The sequence below is a fragment of the Arvicanthis niloticus genome, chromosome 1, assembly GCF_011762505.2.
Source record: "Arvicanthis niloticus isolate mArvNil1 chromosome 1, mArvNil1.pat.X, whole genome shotgun sequence".
NCBI lineage: Eukaryota > Metazoa > Chordata > Mammalia > Rodentia > Muridae > Arvicanthis > Arvicanthis niloticus.
Window position 1 is genome coordinate 137,522,071 of NC_047658.1, and position 22,069 is coordinate 137,544,139.

Here is a 22,069-nt window from a genome sequence, read left to right on the forward strand (position 1 = left end):
CTCACTTTACTAGATGAGGAAATCAAGGCACAAACTAGTTCTGTCATTTATCTGACTTCTCACAGTACACATGAGTAGACAGTACAGAATCGGGCCTTCGTGACTGTTCGTCCTAGACCTTTCTCTTAGAAGGAGTAGTGAGTTTTTATTTTTATTAAGAACAGAATTTGTTGAATGATTTCCCATATAATTGAAGTTGTTTTTCTCCCTCTTTCCTGTTTTCTCCTGTCTTCCTCCCTCTGCCCCCACCCCTTGTGTGGTTTCGTTTGTCTTTACCTTAGGATTGCTTACAACGCTCCTTTAAGGCCCAGGTTTTCTCCTGCCCTGCTTGCCGGCATGATCTCGGGCAGAATTACGTCATGATTCTCAATGAGACCCTCCAAACTCTACTTGACCTGTTCTTCCCTGGCTACAGCAAAGGCCGGTGATCTGCGTGCTTCTGTGTTGCTCCTGCTGGATTTTGGACAGTAACAAGTCTAACAATGAGTGGGAGGGTTAAAGCAGTGCTGGTCCAGGTCTCTTGTCTGGAAGCCGCAGCACCTCTTTCCCACAGCCATCATCCTGTGTGTGTAGTCAGAGGCCCATTCTCAACGTCTTTTAGATAACAGAAGGTAGTTCTTCTCAGTAACAACCCATTTTCATGAATGAAGACGTAAAGCCTCCACTGTAGTTGATTACCCAATTTATGATTTATTTTGCAACTACCTCAGGACAGAAAAGATTTACGGGGATTTTAAAAATCATTGACTAATTATAGTTAAATGAAATTTTAGCTACACACTGCCTCCCGAGTATTAGTTGTGCCTGTTCCTTGTACCTTGCTTTTCCAGGAAAGAAGGCGGATGAGATGTTGGGATGAGTGCAGCTTCTGTAATATGCAGACTCCTGTTTTTAAGTCTATTTCCATCACAGTGCGTGTTTTGCAAGAACATGTTCATTTTTTAACTCATTTGTGATCTCCATTGTGATTTTTTTCTGGTGTTTTATGCAAATTGACTACTAATGACTAATGAGAACAATATGAATGCATTGTTGCTGCATTAGTGTAATGTGGTGTTGCTCTTGCAATGACAGGTGTCCGAAGCTCTAGTAGTAAGTGTTCCTGAAAAGCCGCTCTGTCCTCATCAGCGCGGTCATTCCTCCTAGTGGTCTCCACCTGCAGATAGGAGAGCTGTGCTGGCTTTTGAGAAGATTAAAATTGCTTCACGTTGTGATCCTACATTTTATATTCACTATATTCCTTAAGAGTATACCTTAATAAATATTTTATGATCAGAAAACGACGTATTCAGCTTTACTTGTTTATTTTTCTGACTTCTGTGGATTTTGTTTGTTTGTTTTGTTTTTCGAGACAGGGTTTCTCTATGTAGCCCTGGCTGTCCTGGAACTCACTCTGTAGACCAGGCTGGCCTCGAACTCAGAAATCCTCCTGCCTCTGCCTCCCAAGTGCTGGGACTAAAGGCATGCGCCACCACTGCCCAGCCCTGTGGATTTTTTAAATTTTGGTTTTCATTGTGTCTTATTGAAGCATTTTTACTTTGATTTTGATATGAAACATAGATCAATTCTGACACAGTAAGGATACATTTCACCTTTGGCTTAATTATAAATGAGGATATAATTCAAAAGAACATGTTGACTATTAAAGGTTTTTGCTGATTCTTATTTATGGTTATGTATGTGTTCTTGCATATGTGAATGTATACTGTGTGTATCCATGCAGATACCCACAGAGACCAGAAAAGGGCATCAGATGCCCTGGAACTCAGTTGGTCATATGCCACCTAGTGTGGTGGCTGGGAACTAAACAGCAAGAGCTTTGACCTGCTAAGCCCTCTCTCCATACTTTTATCTTAGTTTTTCTTAGTATTTTGAGTGCTGCTTTATATTTTGCAAATCAGAGTGTTTCAGAAAGTGGGTCAAATACACCCAGGTGTACGCACACATCTGTTGCCAGTAATTTATTAGCTATTATTGAATAGTGTTATTGAATATTCAATGTAAGTATTTAAAGTTTGTATTGTCCTCTTGGTTTTTTGTTGTTTGTTTGTTTTTGAGGCAGTGTCTCACCAGGAAGCCCTGTCCAGCCGGGAACTCCCAGAGATCTGTCTGCCTCTGCTTCCTGCATACTGGGATGTGTGTGTGTGTGTTGAATTTGTGTTGTGTGTATGTGTGTTAACATAATCCTTCCAACCATTAAGAGGCAGATATCAAGCCCATCCTTGTCTGTTGATTCCAGGAGACTAACAGATACTGTTTTATTCCAGAAATCCATAACAGAGTAAGGCTCATCTGCTTTTTTTTTTTTTTTCTTAACATTCTCTTTCATTCAGAAGAATTATTAAGCATTTTCCAATTCCATTTCACTTCTTTTTGCTAGCATGCTTTGTTCAGTGGCGCTGTCGATTGAACCCACATCCTCATTCAATGCCAGATAAAAGCTCTGACACTCAGTTCCCAGCCCAGCCCAGCCCAGCAGTGCTCATTTTAAACAGAAAACAAGGCATCTTCTTTGACTGGCGGCGTGAGTTAATGTTTTATGGATTTGTACAAACATTCCCCTAGGAACAGTGATGTTGAAGAACTGGGTTACCAGTTTATGTACCAACGCCTATCACAGCATCATATAAAAAAAATACAGCTTTTAAGGAAATCTTTTGCAATTTTTTAACACCAGATCCTGCCTCCTGCCACATTTTCTGAACAAACCTTTGTTTGGGTGATCTGAGAACAGAAATCTAATTCTAAGATAGAGATTTTTCATCCTCCCTGAGAAGTGGGAGACATGTTTTTGAAGTTCAAGCTTGGCAGCATGTGGCAACAGCTGGGCCACTCTTGAATAGGGTCTAAGGATGTATCAGGGTTCTCAGGAGGAACAGAACAGACAGAATTATGAAAAGGGATTTATTACATCAGCTTAGACAGGAGGAGCAGGGTAGTCTCAACAATTATGGTACACTCCAGAGGTACAGAACCCAGTAGCTGCTGGATGCCTCTGCCGTTCTAGTTTTCTGTCCACAGTCTAGAGGATTCCTGGAGAACCACTGGTCTCTGGTCAGTCCCCTTTGGAAGGCTGAAAGAAGTGTGAATGGCAGCAGCAGCCATCACCATAGAGTAGATGAGTCACAAGCAAAGGGTAAGCTGGGCAGATGGAGTAGAGCTGTTGACGGGACAGAGGTGTTGCTCTTATTCCTTCCTGGAAAGAAATGCCTTTAATGACCTGCCAGGGACAAGTCTCTTGGTTGAGTTTCAGATTCGGTCAAGATAAATCATGAGGAATGATAGAGAAAGGGTGAGTGGAGTAGTCAGTGAATGGAAATCACAAAAGAAGAAAGGCACCAGAGAGAAAAAAAAAATCACATGATCATGAATCTTACCCTGAACCCCTCCCTAGTATGTACCCTGGGTTTCCATGACAATCCTGCCTCCCCCACCACCAACCCTGCTCTCAGGGATCACTGATCTCTGGATTTAGTTTTCAATTTCAAGCCCCTGAGACATTCACTCCCCTGCCTCTGGCATACTTAACCTTGGCCTCAGATTTGGACTTAATGCTTAGTGCTCTTTCAGTTGCATTACCTTGGCTGGGAGAGAGTGGACCTGGTGGAGGGAGGGGCCCAGGAGCCATGTTTTTTTTTTTGACTTGGTTAAGGAAAGATTGAGCCTAGCAGATCTGAGTACAGAGTAGGAGCACCCCATTTGGAGCAGTTTTGGGAACCCTCACTTAGCCAAGCCACAAGGGTCTATTCTCAAAGTAGTAAGATTAGCCTTGAAGTGCTGGGGGGTATACTTCAGAATTTAGAAGGTTTGCCTAGAAGGCTTAAAAAGGCAAGCCTGCAGCTAGATCCTCAGGACTTTCCTGGCCCAGCCCACCCCACAAATTGATACAACACTGACATTCAGCCTTTGAAGACCTAGCATTCCAGAAAGTTCTCTAAAGTATGAGGAAGAAAGACAGAGGAAGTCTTTTACCCAGAAAGGGGGCATGATGTAAGTAATGACAGAATAACAGTTTCTTGGCCAGATACAGGATTAAAGTGTCCCTTTCTAGGTGTAAAAACCACCTGAGACGAGCAGCTTGAAAACTAGGTCTCCCCTTTGGTGCTCTGCAGGACACTGGGCCAGATAACAGATCAGGGATGTTTCCAAGGCATATGGAATTCATTGCTTCTGCCGTGAGCCCGAGTCCTTATATCCTGTCGGATGAGCGTTCCTGGAAGGGCCCCGGGGTAGGAGGCAAGAGGACACAGGACACAGGCACAAGCCTTTCTCAAAGTCCTAGTTAAAGTCGTTCAAAGGCACTTCTACACAGCTTTGTACTTAAAACAACTATGTTGTACAGCTAAGGATAGCTCGAGAGCTAAATTTAAGGGTTTGTGTTTGGCCAGAATAAGCAAAACTTTTTAATTAGGGGCACATTGTAAATGAAGCCAGGGGCTATCTTCAAGGCTGGGTGGTTTTGCACATTGCTTAAAAAGAGCTGTTTGCCACAAACATCGCAAGTTCCTATGCAGGGTGACTCAGGATCATGCTCCTTTATTCACATGATGTCCTAATTGAACACAGCATAGGAAGCCCTGAGCCTCTGCTGGGAATCCAGTGATCACTGAGATATGGTCTTGTTCTCAGGGTACTTAGTCTGAGTCAGAAAGCCAAAAAAACTGAATAATTAACAAAACTTGGTTTTTAAAAGGAACAAACAGGAGATCCAAAATAAAAAGCCGCCCAATAGCCGGGTGGTGGTGGCGCATGCGTTTAGTCCCAGCACTTGGTAGGCAGAGGCAGGCGGATTTCTGAGTTCGAGGCCAGCCTGGTCTACAGAGTGAGTTCCAGGACAGGCAGGGCAACCCTGTCTCGAAAAACAAAACAAAACAAAACAAAAAAAAAACAAAAAACCAAACTTGCCCATCTCAGGGATGGAAGAGCTTTGAGGTGCTGAAATAGAGCCAACAGGAGCCAAACAGTGGGGGGTGGGGGGAGGGAGAGGCAAGCACTCCAGGTAAAAAATTCCTGGTGCTTCCAGAGAAAGGACCACCTCGTTCAGATGCTGGCCTACACTCCTACTCTTCAGGTTTGCTGTTGCCTGGTTGACTATTATGCCCTGAGCTAGGTTCAAATTCTTACCAGCATGTGACCTCTGGAACCTCTACGTGTTTTGTGACAGGCACATAGCATCTGAGAAGTGCTCAGTAGCTATTAATTTAATTATTCGTGGAGAAAATGAAAACCAGGGGTCCCATTGCTTCAGTACTACTTGTGTTAGGCTGAAACAAGTTGTTCTATATGCTTTTTATGTGTGGTTGTATGGACTGAGGTGAAGAATCTCCTAGGAGCACACAAGCTTAGTGATTGCATAATTGTGGGGTTACCCACCTGCAAGGAAGCAGGTAAAAGAGCCTCACAGCAGCTCTTGGGAACTGTCAGGTGAGAAGATGGTGAGTGATTGCCACTTTAGAGGTAACCACTCTGTGGCAGACAGGCTAGCTGCCCACCACAAACTCATCCTTTCCTTACTAAGTTAACATTTCATCATGGGCAGCAGCATGGCTGAACTCTCCATACCCCCTTTGTAGCTAGAAGTGAGGGTCTCACTAAAAAGCAGAAGTTATGAGGTGGGATTGTTTAGAAAGGTATTCAAGAGGAGATGGAATGGGCCTGTTGCTTTTGGGTTTCCCTCCTTTTCCTGACTAGCTGGCACGTAAGATGCTTAGGATGAGGAGCAGCCATCTTGAAGTCATAGGTGTGGACTGTGCAAAAGATGTGAGAGGGTGTGACTGGAGGATTGCTTGGTCCTGGAAAACTGACTGAGGTGACAAGGGAATGAAGAAAGAACAGACAGGCACACTGGGATCGGGTGGGCCATACTTGTCTGATGAAGTGGGGTCAACTAGTAAAAACCTGGGATTTCAGCAACTTTGTTATTTATGTGAGAAGAAATCAGGTTGTCTCAGTAGGTCTGTGAAGGAAACATTCTCAGGTTGCAGTAATCCAGATGGAGGAGGCTGTGATTTCTAGTTTCTATACACACTACCAACATCTGCACAGGGACCAGGGACTCTGCCCGTTTCCTGAGTTTGATATGGGTAAGGCTTTGCCTATACCACGAGTCTGAAGCACTGGTCCTTGTCAATAGCCCGTTTACTTAGGACTTGATCCACCCCCTCCATGTTCATTCAAGGCTTCTACCTCTCCCCACAAAGGACCATTCACTGATATCTCTGGGCTTAACTGTTAAATAAGTGAAACTGCTATTTGAACTTCTGTAAGTTGTGGCCCATGATAAAAAGGCCAAGGTGGCCTTCTCTGGGAAACAGGGTATACAGACTGTCCTTAGCCAGTCAAAAGCAAGGGTGACAATGTAAAGTCGCTGTCGGACTGAGAGCTCTCGCTGCCCTTCAGCTTCCTGAATCTTGTGTAAAATCAAGTGGTGTAAAATCAAGTGGGAAGGCACTATTCAAACTCGGTTTTATTAGAACACTAATAAAAGCAGATAAAAAAAAAATCCACACAGTGAAAGGAAGACACTCAAATGCTGTGACAGATCAGGCACATTAGTGAGGACGAATTCTTCAGTGTGTACAAAATGTAAACATTTGCCCTGGGGTTTCCCACAGAGGGCACAGTCCACGAGGACTTATTTGGAACAAAAAGAATGTCTGTTGGATTCCCATCATAGGCTCTGACCTCTGCAAATTCTTTAATTAAACGTTAAAATTGCTAGTGCACCCCAAATTTTTTATCTGGCAAACTAAATGTCTCCCAATCAAGGCAACACAAACAGCAACTGCCTTGCTGTACAGCAGGCTGCTGCTACTCACCATGCTAATCGTGTTTGCCTTGAAAGACTATAAAAATACACAGTGTATAAAACTTGTGTAAGCCACGGGAAGGAGAAGAGATATCCTTGCTTGTCAAATGATCCAGCAAGAGACATCAAGTCAGTCCTTTGAACTTAGGAAGAAGGACTAAGAAGAAGCCCTTTTCTGTTCTGAAAATGGAGACTCATAGACCTCCATGGGTGGGCAGGTGCAGACGAGGTGCTGATCTCCGTAGATGTCATCGATCCGAGAAATGGTTGGCCAGAATTTGTTCTCTGGTTTCACAAAAGGCTGAAAAGGAAAAGATGGATGTTTTGAGATGTTCTGAGTCCTTTGGGGGAAATCGAGATGTAATGGTTTTTGGATGTTCCCGCAGCCCATGGCGCCAGTGGCCCAACACATGCCAAAACCCACACTTTGCACAATTTCAACTTAGGAGTCTTGCCTCTATGCCTCTGGGATCAGAAGGAAATGCTAGAGGCTAGAGAGATGGCTCAGTGGTTGAGAGCCTCTTAGAGAGGCTCTAGGTTCAGTTCAGTGCACCCACGCGGCAGTCACAAACCACCAGAAATTCAAGTTCCAGTGAAGCCGATAGCCTCACCTCCAGGTGCTTCTACTCGCAGGGTTCATATAAACTCATACACACTTAATCTCCACCTCCTGCCCCTCCCACACACAAATAATAAATAAATCTTTAAAAGAAATGTCAGATCACACACTAAATCCACCTCCTGCTGATGGAAAGCACGTTGAGCTGTCTGACCAGGACTACTGTTCAGTGTTATTCCCTGATCCTGTGGGTTCCTAGGCTTGGGACTGATGCTCTGAATGAGCTCAGATGACCCTTGAGGGCTAAGTCTGACCCTTTGGTTCCTCATCATAATCTACACCTCACCGGCCATCCCAGATACAGTTTACATAACAAGACTGTGGATGGGAAACCTCAGGGACAATGGGGCTGGGGGGTACTATAATAACACCGTGATTGGCAGAGTTCAGAGAACTTACCAATGGAAACGCTGCTACCTCTCTAGAATATGGCCGATCCCAGTGGGAGGATGTGACACAGGTCAAGGAGTGTGGAGACATCTGGACAGAGAAATGGTGGCAGACAGTCCAGTCAAAACAATGTTCTGCTTTCTCCCACACCTCACCCCAACATCTAACCCTGAATGTGGGGACTACCATTTTCTCCGTGTTTACACTGTGCACACAGTAACACTGAGCAGAAGTTGGCACATGTGACAATGTGGCATCATACTATGAGGAAGATTCTCCTTTTGCTATAATTTTTCAAGCAAGGTCCTAGCCTTTTAGCATCTCCACAGTGCACCTCCAGGCTGGGGGTTCTGAACCTGCCTTGGCACCTCATTCTCTGGCTTATCGCTATGGAGATGTAACAGCTGTCCACGGAGCATTCTTCTCAAGCTGCCTCCTGGTTAATGTTTACCAGAATGGTAGGATTCTAAAAGTAATGTGTTTGGGAAGAGATTGGGGACATGTTGAACTTTTCTCCACATGGGCCATAAGCACTGCTAAACTCCCAGGTTGAATCAAATACCAATTAAGTTGGTATCAGGTTGCTATGCCAACACAAGAACTGGGTTTATAGAGAGAGCTCATGAAGGAAGTAAACAAATGCTATGACACAGTGATAAGAACTCTCCAACTAGGGAGGCTCCTTCCTCCACTCCCTCCAACAATCAGTTGGGTACAGGTGGCGTCTACAGCTCCTACAATCAAGGTCCACGTAAGTAACCACCACAGCCATTCAATAAGATAGAAACCTCTGTTTCTCATAACTGTCTCATTCGGAGCAAGAATCTAATCATCACAGGGTTCAGGGAGGGTCAGCACACTCCCCAGATACCAGTTTCGGTTTTGTGGGATGTGTGCATACTTTCAGGGGGTTGACCCTCGAGTCGATGCGGCCCTCCTCTATGTCAGCAATTTCTTGCCGGATGCTGATCATAGCATCACAGAATCTGTCCAGCTCTGCCTTGTCTTCTGACTCAGTGGGCTCAATCATGAGAGTCCCTGCCACAGGCCAGGACATGGTAGGGGCATGAAATCCTGCAAAGGGAGACCAGAGGAATGTGTATAAGTCAAAAGTATACAAATTTATAATTTATGACATGGCTTTTACAAGCATTGTAAAGTATATATGTGTATTAGCAGGTCAGCATGACAAAATTAAGAGTGGAATTTCCATTTTGCTTTGTGTTTTACAATCTTTCTAGACTGACGCTGACACTTAGCTTCAGACCATATGCTTAGCATCCCCTAGGCATTAGATTCAAGCCATGGTGCCTCAAAAGAAAGCAACAACAACCAAAAACAATGATGACAACAACCACCAAAAAGAACAACACCATCAAAAAACCAAAACACAAACAAACAATAAAAAACCCCAAACAAACAAAAAAATCCTAAAACTTTATGATGGTGTGTTGTAATGATGAGAAACAGCCAATCAGACGTTAAAAGAGAAAGCAAGCAAATCTCACTGTCCTCTTTTCTGTGTGAAGAACCTAGGTCTGGGTTAGCACATGTGAAATCTTTGCCTTTTCCTGTGCACAGTATAAACAGCACTGAAATAAGTTTTTGTTTGTAAGATGAATTAAGAAACAAAAACATGATTGAAAGAGATTTTTTTCTAGATGAAAGCAAACACTGCTTCCCCTCAACGGTGCTCCAGAGACCAGAGGCTCCCAAGGTCTGGCAGACCTCACCATTCCCTGCTGCTGCCCCACCTCCAGTCCTTAACCAACTAGTTTCCCAACATATTTTAATAAAAAATTTTCAAGTCCATGGGTAATTTGAAAGCACTGTAGCAAGGTACCCACATATCCCCTTCAATAACACTGTCCATGTTATTTTTTAATTTGTTTTTGTGTATTTAGCTTATGTGTGTATATGCGTGGGAGCCTTTGGGGAGTTGGCTCTCATTCCATCATGTGGGTCTCAGGGATAGAACTCAGGATACCAAGCTTGCCTGCACTTACAACTGAACCATATTGCCAGCCTCAACTTAGTTTTTATGTAATTCAAAGAACACTGTAACTATCAGAACACTTTATTGTGTAAGCAGTTTAGAATGCCAATCAGTAACAAATATTCTTGTATTTTGTCATAAACCTTAGAGTGAAATACACAGATTTTAGCTAAACCATTTAATGGGCTTTGACAAAAGCATACATCTGTGTAACCTAGCCAGCAAGGAGCTGTTTTGGTCTTTAAAGCACAAACTGATTTCATTGCCCATTAAAGTCTGTCCTCAATGCCTTGTGCGAGCAAATTCTATTCATTTTCTGCTTTAGAGGCTCCCACACCTGGAACCATCCACACCTGGAACCATCCACACCTGGAACCATCCAGGTGCTATTCTAGAAACAGATTCCTGGATCTTGACCCTAAGTCAGGAAGGGGGCACCCAGATGTAGTTGGTTGTAACCTACCACATGGGTGCTGCATGCTAGGATGGAACCCAGGTCCTCAGCAAGGGCAGAAGGTGCTTTTAACCACTGAGCCACCTCCCCACTCCTTAATGGCTTGTTTTAAGAAGAAATGTACACTAGACATTTTTAAACAGTCTTAATAGGAGGCACACACATGACTCCTTGTGAATGGATGACCTATTATGCGGAATTATACACAGTAAATGGAGAACGCCAGAAAAACTGGTTATTAGTGAATTAACAACCAGTTCCACACTGTATCTTCTTGGTACCCCTGTGAGCTGACAGCAGCACCCCTCCCTCCTTCCCTTCTGGCTCACCTCCTGGCCAGGGGCTGAGTAATGGTCACTTGGGACCAGGACATGCAGTTTTTGGATATATTGTCTAGAACTGCATGTGCTTCTAGGATCCATAGCCTACAAGAACAATTGTGTGAATGTCAAAAGCCACTTACCATAATCCTGGAGCCTCTTGGCAACATCCACAGCCTCAATATTGGCAGACTTTTTGAAGGGCCGGGTGTCCAAAATAAACTCATGAGCCACATACCCTGTTCACAAAACACAGTATCAGTTGAAGATGTGTGTTGGCTTGTTGTTTCACTCAAGTGAACAGCTAAACAATTCAGCTCTTTACATAGGTCCATGGAGACCAAGGGGCTAAGTGAACTCATTATGGTTAGAGTTGGCAGTAAAGACTTCATTTAATCTATCACATACTATCTCATCTTACACCTGTACATCTCACATCTTATAGCCTGGCAACGGATGAAGGAAGGATTGGGGGGGTCAGGGACGGGAGTGGGGGGTGTCGGTGTTCCTAGAACAATAAGCAGGAGATCTCTGAAATTTCTGTTCTGAACACATAAAACCTGCTTGAAACAGTTAAATACAATCCTGATCTTTTTATGCAAGTTATTTCTAGAGCTAAACATTCACGGGTGAGTTCAGCACCTTCACATTCAAGGTTAAATAACCTTCATCTTGGGTATCCATAAGCCAATAAATATATATTCACGGGACACATGCAGAATTGAATGTGATGCTTCAAAGGTTGAGATGGCAAGGGTTTTTAATATCAGGCTGCAGACCAAGAATTAGAAGTAAGTGCTGCCAGACAGATGAAGCGGTGCCCTCTTGTGATCCTAGCACTAGGCAGAGTCAGGAGAATTGCACATTTGAGGCTGTAGATCAAGACTTTGTCTCAAAAGAAAATCCACAAAGAAAGGATAGAAACAATAGGAAGAAAAGAAAGAGGGGGCACTGTCAGACAACCTTAGAATCAGTGAGACTGAAATGTGTGGGGGTCAGTTCACATTAATCTAGTTCATTAACAGACTGCCTTCCTAGATCCATCAGGAGCTGTCGAGGACTCGGCTATCAAGACTAAATTAGTGGTGGAGCAAGAGAGGTGGCTAAGCAGTTAAGAACATTTCCTGTTCTTCCAGAGGACCTGTGTTTGGTGCATAGCACTTATGCCTGGCAGCACACAGCCACCTGTAACTCCAGCTCCAGAGGATCTGCTACCCTCTTCTGGCCTCCAAGGGCACCACATTCACATGCAAACCCCATGCCCAGACATTCACATATATTCATAATTAAAAATAATATAAATAAACTCTTTAAGCCAGTGAAAGCAAGTCAGCTTTAATAACAACATTTCTGAGAACTTCCCAAATTTTCTGGCCTACCTGTTGATATGTTTCCTTAGTTGGTTTTACCAGCCTAGGAAGATGGGCCAGTAAGTAGGCAAGAATCTTTACCCTACGAAGATCTGGGTTCAAATCCCTAGCACCCATGTAAAATCTGAGCATAGCAATGTGTACCTGTATTCTCCAGGAGAGAGAGTGTGTGTGTGTGTGTGTGTGTGTGTGTGTGTGTGTGTGTAAGAAAATGGTGTACATACAGTACTCAAGAACTCACAGGCTGGCCAGCCTAGCTCAAACATAGCTTTTCTAACAATGAGAAACACTGCCTCAAGGCAATAATGCAGAAAGCAACCAAGGAAGGAGCAAGCATCTGCTCTGGACCCCCTGGACATGGGCATATGCATGTACACACCTACCCACACACTCACGTGCACACAGTACACGTATACAGCACAGAAGCATGCACACCAAACCAAAGCAAATAACCCGTTTTAACGACTCTCAGCCAACGGTGAATTCACTGACAAACCTCTAGCCTTCAAAACTAACCACAGTCCCTAACAGCCCCTGAAGGCAGCCTGAGCCACTCTGCTAAACCCGAAGACAGTGTGAGACTAAACACGTTAATTTTATAATGAATAAACCTTAATGGTTCTTTATTCTGAAGCACAGGTATGAGAGTGCGAGACTAACTATGTTAAAGCTGCCAGGTCTTAGGATGCTTTCTAACTGATGAGAAAGAAACTGGTTATGAATGAGACTCTAGAAAGGTCTATGTCTCGGGAAGTGATCTCAGAAAAGTGTGTCCAATGGAATAACCATTATAAGGTTTGAGGAAGAAAGAAAATTAATCACAAAAATCCTTGAGACATTATCAACTTCCACTTTAAGGATTCTTAAGAGTCCAGCGTCAGCCTCTGCCCTTTCTCCTCTGAGCTTCTGGCTGCTACCCTGGGCACTACAACCCCAACCCCAGCAGGAAGACAGCTAGTGTGTTTACTGCTCTGCAGGGCCTGTGGCTAGCCTGAGGCTGGGAATGTACGTCAGCAGGAGAGGAGTCATTTGTTGGCAGGCCTGGAGGAGAGTCTTGCAAGCAGGGGGTTGGTAGCAATAGCTTGAAGTCCATCTAACCAGATCAACCCAACACTGCTAAACCTAAGATTCCATCTGCATAGGCACCACCACAGATGAGTGGTTTGGGAAGAGGTCCATTCCAAAAAACTAAAAAGTGATGTTCAGATGTTATTTTCTAAAATGCACACGCCCTCTAAGAGATAGGGTTTAAATTCGGTGGCTATGAGAGACCAGGGCCCAAGATGCTCTTCTGTTTCTAGCTTTTAGGAGAGAGATGTACAAATCTGCTGTGCACGTGGTAAATGGGGGAGTCTAAGACTGCAGCTGTTTCCTCTCTATCCCTAACCAAGACTGCAGCTCAGAGTGTGAACAGAACCAAGTCAGAGGAGTCTGAGAGAGCAGGAGGAGGGGGTGGGAAGAACCACTGGTCATGAAGGACTGTGGAACAGCAGTGTCTTCTAAACACAACAGCGCCACCAAGAACTCACAGCAGCTGTGGATGCCTGCACACGCCTGCAGAAGATCAAGGCACTCAACACTTCTAGCTGACAAGCTATTGACAGTCCACAGCTTCTGGAGAGAGTCAGTTCTGAGGATGTGGCCCTGCTGGGGGACCACGTAACATTGTATGGCACTACACCAATAACCTGAATAAACGAGACTCATCCAGTAAAAGGGGGGTAGAATAAAAAAGGACCGGAAGTTGGGAGGAGGTAGGAAGGTCAGGATAGATTAGGGAGGGGGGTTGGGAGCAAAAATGATCCAAACACATTATATTTGCATGAGTGAAATTCTTAAGACTTAACAAAAATATCATATTAAAAAGGTGAGGAGGTGGCACAATAGAAAGACAAAATGAAGTGGCCAGGCTCATGTGGAATAGCACTAGGTGTGATGATTTGAATGAAAATGGTCCCTATAGGCTCTTAGGCGGTGTTAGGGGGTGTGGCCTTATTGAAGGAAGTGTGTCACTGGGGGTGGGCTTTGAGGTTTCAATTGCTCAAGCCAGGCTCAGTGTCTCTCTTCCTGCTGCCTGCAGATCAGGATGTAGAACTCTCAGCTCCTTCTTCAGCACTGTGCTTGCCCACAGGCTGCCATATTTCCCGCCATGACTATAATGGACTAAACCTCCGAAACCATAAGCCAGCTCCAACTACATGTTTTCCTTATTAAGAGTTGCCTTGGTCATGGTGTCCCTTCACAGCAATGGAAGTCCTCACTAAGACAATGGGGTTATGCTATGGAAGATGGGCTTCTCCACGTTCCCCTGAAGAACGCAGACTGGAGCCACTTCTGCAATATTCTCTCAGTGACTCCCTCAGAATACCTCAGTAAGAGGCTGTGTAAAGCTTGGGTGGGAGACCAAAGGGTCTTCTGGTTCTGTGGTCACCTGAGACAAAAATAAAGAACTCCCAGCATTTTCCTGGGAATGAGGTCAGGCACTCTATGCCCCAGGTCACAGCGTGTACCAGCCAGCCTGCGCGGCCACTGCTCACTTCCAAAGGAAGGACCTGAAAAGTTCTTCAGGAGCAGGAATCCAACGTAACATTGGGCTTGTCCAAGATAAGAGGCAGATAGAAACGTTAGTAAAATTATACTGCCCAAGTCTAAACACAGAAACCACCCCTCAGAGCACATGGTGAACCAACCCAAAAGATGAGGGATCTGGTAAGTTAAGAAATTCCTTCTCTTACAAATCTACCATCTTTTCTAGGTACAGCAAGAGGCCATGCCTGTAATCCCAGCACTGGGAAACATTAAGACAGGTCAATCACAAATTCAAGTCTGCTTGAGCTAAACTGTGAGATGCTATATCAATAGAAACAAAACAAAGCCCCACAAAAAATTCTAACAAAAAGACTGACTGACCAATGCCACCACCAAAATAGCTATTTTACCTAAAGTAATTCCTTTTTTTCTTCATTGTAGCAGAATAAAATATTTCTCCAGCTTCTCCAACTATCTCTTGCCTGTCTTACCCTTGTTTGATTTAAAAGCTCACTAGCCTTTTAGTTTACTTAATATTCAAATCTCAGAAAACCAGCTCATGCTGGCAAGCCAGGAGTTCATTAAAATGATTGCTTCACAGGCATCTGTAATTCCAACGTCTGGTTTAGTGCTGGTAAGTATGATTAAGATAGCATTGGTCTTCTAATAGTGCGACTGGACACGTTAAAATACACTGTGATTATTGAAAACATTCCTATTTTGAGTCCACAAAGCACAGCAGGGCTGGGGTTCCAGGCCCCAAGATAGGAGATTTGAAATTGTGTAATGTATGTGTTTAGTGGACCAACATGAGTCAATGTTTGGTTTGACTAAATCTGGGATTGAGTAATCAAGTCTGCAATCAGCAATCCATTTCAGTTCGGGATGAGAACTGCTACTTGCAATTTAATTTGGGGGAAAGATGTCAAAACAAATGGAAATTCCATCCATCTTTCTGTACTCTCAAGTCCCATAGGATGGTGTGGGGCTCTATGCCCAAAGCCACCACATAAATGCTAAGTGCGGGGTGACATCTGACCTTCTCTCATGGATGCCCACGAGCCCCGTTCCATTTAAGCCACATTAACTCCTGCTTTTAAAACCTAAACTTCGCAATCAGCAAACACGTTAAAAATTGCTTAAATGAGCAAATCATATGAGAAGGTATGCTAATTCTATCTTAGTAATGCTACCCAAAATAAAACACAATGTAAGACAGTAATGGCTGGACAGCTCATCCCTAGCAAGAGAGAGGCCCTAGGTCCAAAAGTGATTACTACCATCAGTAATTAAATTAGTAACTAAAAAAAAAAAATAAAAAAAAAATCAAAGAAAAACAAGTATTATAAATTAAAACAAAATATCTTCCAGTCACGAAATTGGAAAATGTTTTAACTTTTTTAGTTTTTTTAATCTATTCTTCTCACTATACTCTTGGATGATAAGCACTTTCAATGCTACTAGTCGTTGAGAAAATAATTGAAGAAACAGGTATGAGAAGCTCAAAGCCTCCATGCCCTCTTTTATAAGTTATCTAAAGAAATAATCAGATTTTTTTCTTTAAAAAAAAAAAAAAACCAACCAAACTACTGGAGGGGTTGTTCTTATAGCAACGATACAATGCAAATAACTGAGAATTTAACTACAGACTCACAGGGCATCCACACTATTTAAGTCACATGGGGAAAAGCTCATGGAAATAGGACAGGTAGCTTTGGTGGAGCTGTGGGTAAAATGTGTGCTGCACGACCACATAAAGAGACATGATGACAGTGCATGCGTGTGTGCATGGGGGGGGGGGGGAAGGAGGGAAATAGGAGGAAGAGTTTAGAGACTGAGCAACCACAGAAAAAGACATTGGGTGGTGGTTTGTGCTGTGTGTGTAACTAGGTGGACAAAGGCTTGCTGGTCAGCCAACCTAGCTGATAGCTGAAATGGTGTGCTTCAGGTTTAGTGAGAGACCCTGTCTTAAAAAAGAAAAAAAAAAAAAAGATGGAAAAACTTAAAGAAGGCATTCCTATGTCAACCTCTGGCTTCCACATGGACCCATAAGAGTAAGCATGCCCCTTCCTGTATATACCCTCTCACACAGGCACAAAAAGAATTTCCCCAAACTGCATGTGTGATGTTAGCTTAATTGTCCAAGAGAAATAAGAAAAGGAATACAGTAAAATATTCAATGTTAGCTTTATCTGGCTGATGGATGCAAATATCATTTCGATTTTTTCCCTCTCATGTTTTTTTTTTTTTTTATTTCTCCAAACTTCTGAATTGAACAATATACATCATTTATATAACCAGACAACATAAATATTCAAGCCACTCATTAAAGCCAATACACATAGGCTAGATTTTGCAGTGGGGGGGGGCTCTATCTGAACACATTAGTAACTGCAGAAGCACTCGGCTGTGTTGCCTGGAGACGTGTTCCCCACAGCCTTCTCTGCTCTCTGGAGAGCATCCTCCCCAGGGCTCTTGGTTATTTACTTCTTTTTATTTCCAAACTCGCAAAGTATTCCTCTGCATCCGTATTTATAAGATCAGAACAGACTTTAAATTAGAGACTATCAGCAATGTAGATGCAGGGTCTTCCTGGGCTAGAGGAACCAAGAGCCCAAGCGGGGGCCACTGACCATCCTTCTTTATTGCCACTATCAGCTGAGGGGCTTCGCTCTCATTCCTCAATGTTCTGTCCTTGTTTCTCCTTCCATGACTGGAGCAGCCATGTGTCTACCTGGTTCCTTATTCTGTGTGTGTCTGTGTGTGTGTGTGTGTGTGTCCCATGTCTGTGCAGATGCCCTCAGAGGACAGAAGAGGACATCGGATCACCTGGAACTGGAATCATCTGCCAAACGTGGGTGCTGGGAACCTAGCTTGGGTCCTCTGAACAGCAATAACTAACTGTTGTGCCATCTTTCTAGCCCCTCCCTCTTTCTTACTTCTATCACATCTGATCTCTTCTGGGTTGACTTTGCTCTCTTATCCATTAGTATCTCCAATGTAAGCCTAAATGTCTACCTAACACCGCACTAAGGAGTATCTGTGTCCAGTTCGTTATACTTCTAAGAACCTATCCATTCCACTGCCTTGACAACTCTCAGCCTTTTAGTGAATCTAACCATGCCACTCCTGAGGCTGGAAATCTTTAATGGCTATAATTGGCTCAGGAGTTAAGTCTAGATTCTTCCAAGACCTTCAAGGTAACAAGCTGTCTTTCAACCTCATTGGCTCTCTTCCAGTCCACTTCAAGCACACCCTTCAGGCCACTCCTCCTTACCTGGCTGCCTCCTGCATATGTTTGCTCACATTAAATAACTGCTTCTTTTGTCAAGCTACCCGACCTTGGCTCTGCCTGCTCTAAGTGGCTCCTCTATTTTAGACATCTCTACATCACCCTGTGCATGATGGGCTCATGGTGTGTATGTGAACATCTCTGTGTGGTGTAGACCCCTTGCTGAACTAGGCTGTGTAGACTAGGGTGGGATAGCTTTGTAATGAGTAAGTGGGCTTTATTTCCAAGAATTCTACACTTTTGTCTACTCTAAAAAAATTAAAGCATCCCTCTCACTTTTCAAACTCACATCTTCATCTAGCATAGTTATATAGGAACCTGAGAGAGAGAGAGAGAGAGAGAGAGAGAGAGAGAGAGAGAGAGAGAGAGAGATACTTGCCTCTGGCACCTCTGAAGAGGACTCTGTAGTGTTTCTCTAGTCGTTTGGCCATGTAGTTGGCATTTAGAATGGCGATTTCTGTGGCCTCTTTGAGGCCCTTCCCGCCCATCATCTGCAGCAAAGAGAAAAGGTGCCATCAGCCACTGAGTGGGTGAGGTAAAAGTCAAGACACTAACAGATGCCCCCCCAGACCAATTTGTTCAAATGAGCTCACCAGCTCAGCATTGCTGCAGATTAAAAACGAATGGAAAATGGAAAGGAAATCTGTTAGTCTCCTCCATGTTTGAAAACACTTTTTTCTTTAAGTGCTAATTTTACATAGCAAGAAAGCCCAAAGCGGGGCACAGTTGACTGCCCGCTACTGCTCTTCAAAGAGGAAAAAAAAAAAAAAAAGAGCTGTTCTTAGAAATGTTGTAACGTTTATTTTTCATTTACTGTGAATATGAGATGTAACGAGAATTTTAAAGAATCTGATGAGATCTTGGCCAAAGTCCACCAGATCAGTTTTGTGTGGTTTGTCTTTCCATTGTCCGTAATGAGAATGTAAATGTTATTCATGTTCATGTACACCAACTGCCAGCTTCAATCCTTTCTTATTCTGGTGGTGAGTCCTTGCCGTCATACAGGCTGAAGGTCACGAAGAGAGATGGGTTTTTAAAAAAACCAAGATTACATCAATGTTCATGGCCGAAGGACCTCGAATCCAAGTGTACAACTGAACAAAACCCTGGTACAAAGTTCAAAGTGAAGAGAGAGCAATGTGGCCCCGGGTGAGTCAGAGTAGACTTCCGAGAGTAGACTTTACCATGACCTTGAAAACAAGCAACAGAGGGGAGGCTGGGTCTGTAGAGGGGGTGGGGGAAAGTGCCACACGAGAGGACAGACAACATCCCACAGTGGGAAAGGCACTTAACTGTCATCTGGAGGTCACCATAGCAACATGGATTAGGATCTCACATCCTAGGTCTTTGCTTTGACATGGACATGGCCCAGCCAACTTCCTACGTGTCAGAGTCGTGAGCATTCTCTACATGCTGATGGCTCTTAGCACAAGGACACATCAGTTGGGTTTTATTCTCAGTGGGATGGGGCCAAAGTGCATGCCAGGGAGACCAGGCAGTGAAGGTAGTGGGAAGCCAGGAGGGGTTCTGAAGCATCAGGAAAAGTGTACCCACAAAGGAGTGCAGAGGGTAAAGAAGAAGCTCCACCCAACGTCTATGGGAGAAGTAATAGCCTGAAAGAAGATGAGGCTCAAACAAACACTACTTATTTAGCTTTAAAAGTCATGTTCTGGGCATGTGGCCAAAACAGCCTTAGGGGCTTTACTTTCTATATGTAAGAAGCCATCTCCAGCCCAAATATGTTTGTACAAATAGCCCAATTTTACAGAATCCATGGATCAAAAAGAACTGGGGGTTTGGTTGTTTGCAAAGAAGACAATTTTCATTCTCATTGGGCTTGCTCTTCTAATTTGCAAAGGACTTGCATAACATTTCAAAGGCAGCTTCAGGGCTCCAGGGTACAGAACAACTTTGCTTCCAATAAACTTTTCATTAAAAATCATAAATGAAGATGGGCATGCTGGGAGGTGCATGCTGGGAAAGCCAGAACTTGGGAGACAGAGGCAGCTGGATTAGGAGCGCAAAGACTCCTGTTGCAAAAACAAAAACAAAAAAAGGGAGGAAAAAAAAAAAACCGATAGGGACTGCAGAAATGGCTTAGTGGTTAAAAACACTGGCTGCTCTTCCAAAAGACCTGTTTCCAGGACTCCCATGGTGGCTGATGCCTAAATGTGTAACTCCAATCCCAGGCAATCTAATATACCCAACAGGCACTGCATAGATACAGTGCACAGACACATATGCAGACAAAACACCCATACTCATACAATAAACAAAGTCTCAAAATATTATGTAAAAGGGAATCATAAATACCAGGCAGTCAATGCCCATTCATGCCGATAGTCCCACACTTAGGAGGCTAATACAAGAGAATCACAAGCTTGTATCCAGACTGGACTATATAAGGAGACCATGTCTCAAAATAGAAAATAATAAGCTTTTTAAAAAAAGAATCATAAATGTCACTGCATTCAAACAGAGCCAGCCCCACAGTTACCCAGAACAATTTGTATGGCCGAGTTTGGGGTTTTGTCTCACCCGAGGCCACCCTTTTTTTTAACAAGGGCCATTGGTTTGAAAACGCTGCTCTAATTAGCAACCTAGCAAGAGTGCCTATTCACAGATTTGACATCCTAGGAGGTGGGCAGGCCAGTCTGAACAAGAGCTGCATAAAATCAATTCTGGTTTGAGTGTTTCTGTGGAGAAGGACAAAGGAGGATAAGCCTATTCTCTGACAAAGCTCAATTACCCCTAAATCACAGTTCCTCAAGTCCTGAGTGCTGGCTTCTGAAACCACCCCCAAATTCCCAATAAATCTTATCTCATCCTCCAAACCGCCAAGAAATACACCCTATCCTATATCCTAGGATCTCAGCAAAGTGTCATAATGACCATGCTCAGTGAGCTGTCTGTACCCAACAGGAAACCAAATGACGCAGCCAGAACACTTGCGTGACTCATGGAACTTAATCATATCTGGAAAAATGTAAAGCCATCATGAGAACCCAAAGGAACAGATGAAAACAGTTCTGGGTGGCCTTCTAGAAGGTTTTCTCCACCCAGCCAGCCAGTCAGTGTCCCCTGACTCCCATCTCAAGTCACAGATTTCATTTTTAGACGCTCTGAGAAAGTGAGTCTCACCCCTTCACAGTAACACATGTTCTTAAGCTCACCTTAATGTAAGCCCATGAAATGGGCAAGATGGAGCTGGAGCCCCATGGGGCCGCACTGACTGTCCCCACGGGCCAGGTGTCCTCATTTGGTTTTAGGGAAATGATGGGATGACTGGGCAGGAAGGGAACAAGATGCTTCTTCCTGTATTGGATTTAATGCACACATTGAAATGATGCAGAGAAGATGCAATTGAACTAAGTGACCACCTGCTCTAGGAGTTCTAGTCTTAGTAGGGGAACTTTGATGGTGGTAGGGACCTGACACTTATAGGGGACAAATAACAAAAAAGCAGCTCAGGTGGGATCTCTCAATGCCTCCCTCCGTCCCTCCCTTCCCTCCCCCCTCCCCCTCCCCCCAAGCTTCCAAAGACTGTGGTGGAGGACTTGGGAGGGTCAGCCCCACACAGGCCCCTCATAGCAACCTCCATCCTTTAAGCTGTCTGCTGACTGTAGAAGGCTGCTGATCTGATGCCCATGCCCTCCACTTGGAGGCTAACACACAAACACTGCTCCACTACACACACTCTGAACCACCAGGGACACTCATTAGCTATACATAATTAGATCAAAAGGAAAAGACAACCAGGGTCCCAGCAACCCTAAACACTGCCCCTCCCTGATCACCACCACGAATTCTGAAGACTCCAGAAGCTCTGGATAAGGCCGTTACCATAGTGAGGAAACTATCAACAACTGAAAAAACATTCTGTCAGCACAGTGACGTCAGCCAGCTATCTCTGGTAATAAAGTTTGTTTCCTCCTTATTCATCAAAGCAGTAATGAAAATTAAAGCTAAAAGGAGTTCAGTGCCTTCCATCCAACTCACTCCCAACGTTACCATAAGCTATTTTTCGTTTTGGTTTTGTTGTTTTGACAGGGTTTCTCTGTGTAACAGTGCTGGCTGTCCTGGATTCAATTTGTAGACCAAGCTGGCTTTGAAATCACAAAGATCTGCCTGCCTCTGCCTCCCGGGTGTTGGGATTTAAGGTGAGTGTCACTACACTCGGCAATTATAAGCTTTTTTTTTTTCCCCAGAGGAACAGAGTAAAAATAATAAATAAATAATAACACTTAGAAATGTAAAGTCAAATCCATGATATTAACATTCTTCCTCTGAC

The 22,069-nt window shown here is 43.8% G+C and overlaps 2 protein-coding genes across 4 annotated transcripts in view; one reads left to right on the plus strand and one right to left on the minus strand.

Annotated features, from left to right (window-relative positions):
- Positions 1-1,283, plus strand: part of Uhrf2 (ubiquitin like with PHD and ring finger domains 2) — a 65,328-nt gene extending 64,045 nt beyond the window's left edge. For all 3 annotated transcript variants that reach the window (XM_034502434.1, XM_034502425.1, XM_076919015.1), the window contains one exon: positions 282-1,283. In XM_034502434.1, the coding sequence (XP_034358325.1) occupies positions 282-428 (147 nt within the window). In that variant the 3' untranslated portion in view covers positions 429-1,283. The remainder of the gene's footprint in view (positions 1-281) is intronic.
- A 5,165-nt stretch (positions 1,284-6,448) lies between these two features.
- Positions 6,449-22,069, minus strand: part of Gldc (glycine decarboxylase) — a 76,686-nt gene continuing 61,065 nt past the window's right edge. The window contains exons 20-25 of the mRNA XM_034517612.2: positions 20,952-21,093; positions 18,158-18,269; positions 10,731-10,826; positions 8,719-8,891; positions 7,827-7,907; positions 6,449-7,109 (exon numbers count right to left, since the gene is read on the minus strand). Coding sequence (XP_034373503.1) covers positions 6,966-7,109; positions 7,827-7,907; positions 8,719-8,891; positions 10,731-10,826; positions 18,158-18,269; positions 20,952-21,093 — 748 coding nt within the window. The 3' untranslated portion in view covers positions 6,449-6,965. The remainder of the gene's footprint in view (positions 7,110-7,826; positions 7,908-8,718; positions 8,892-10,730; positions 10,827-18,157; positions 18,270-20,951; positions 21,094-22,069) is intronic.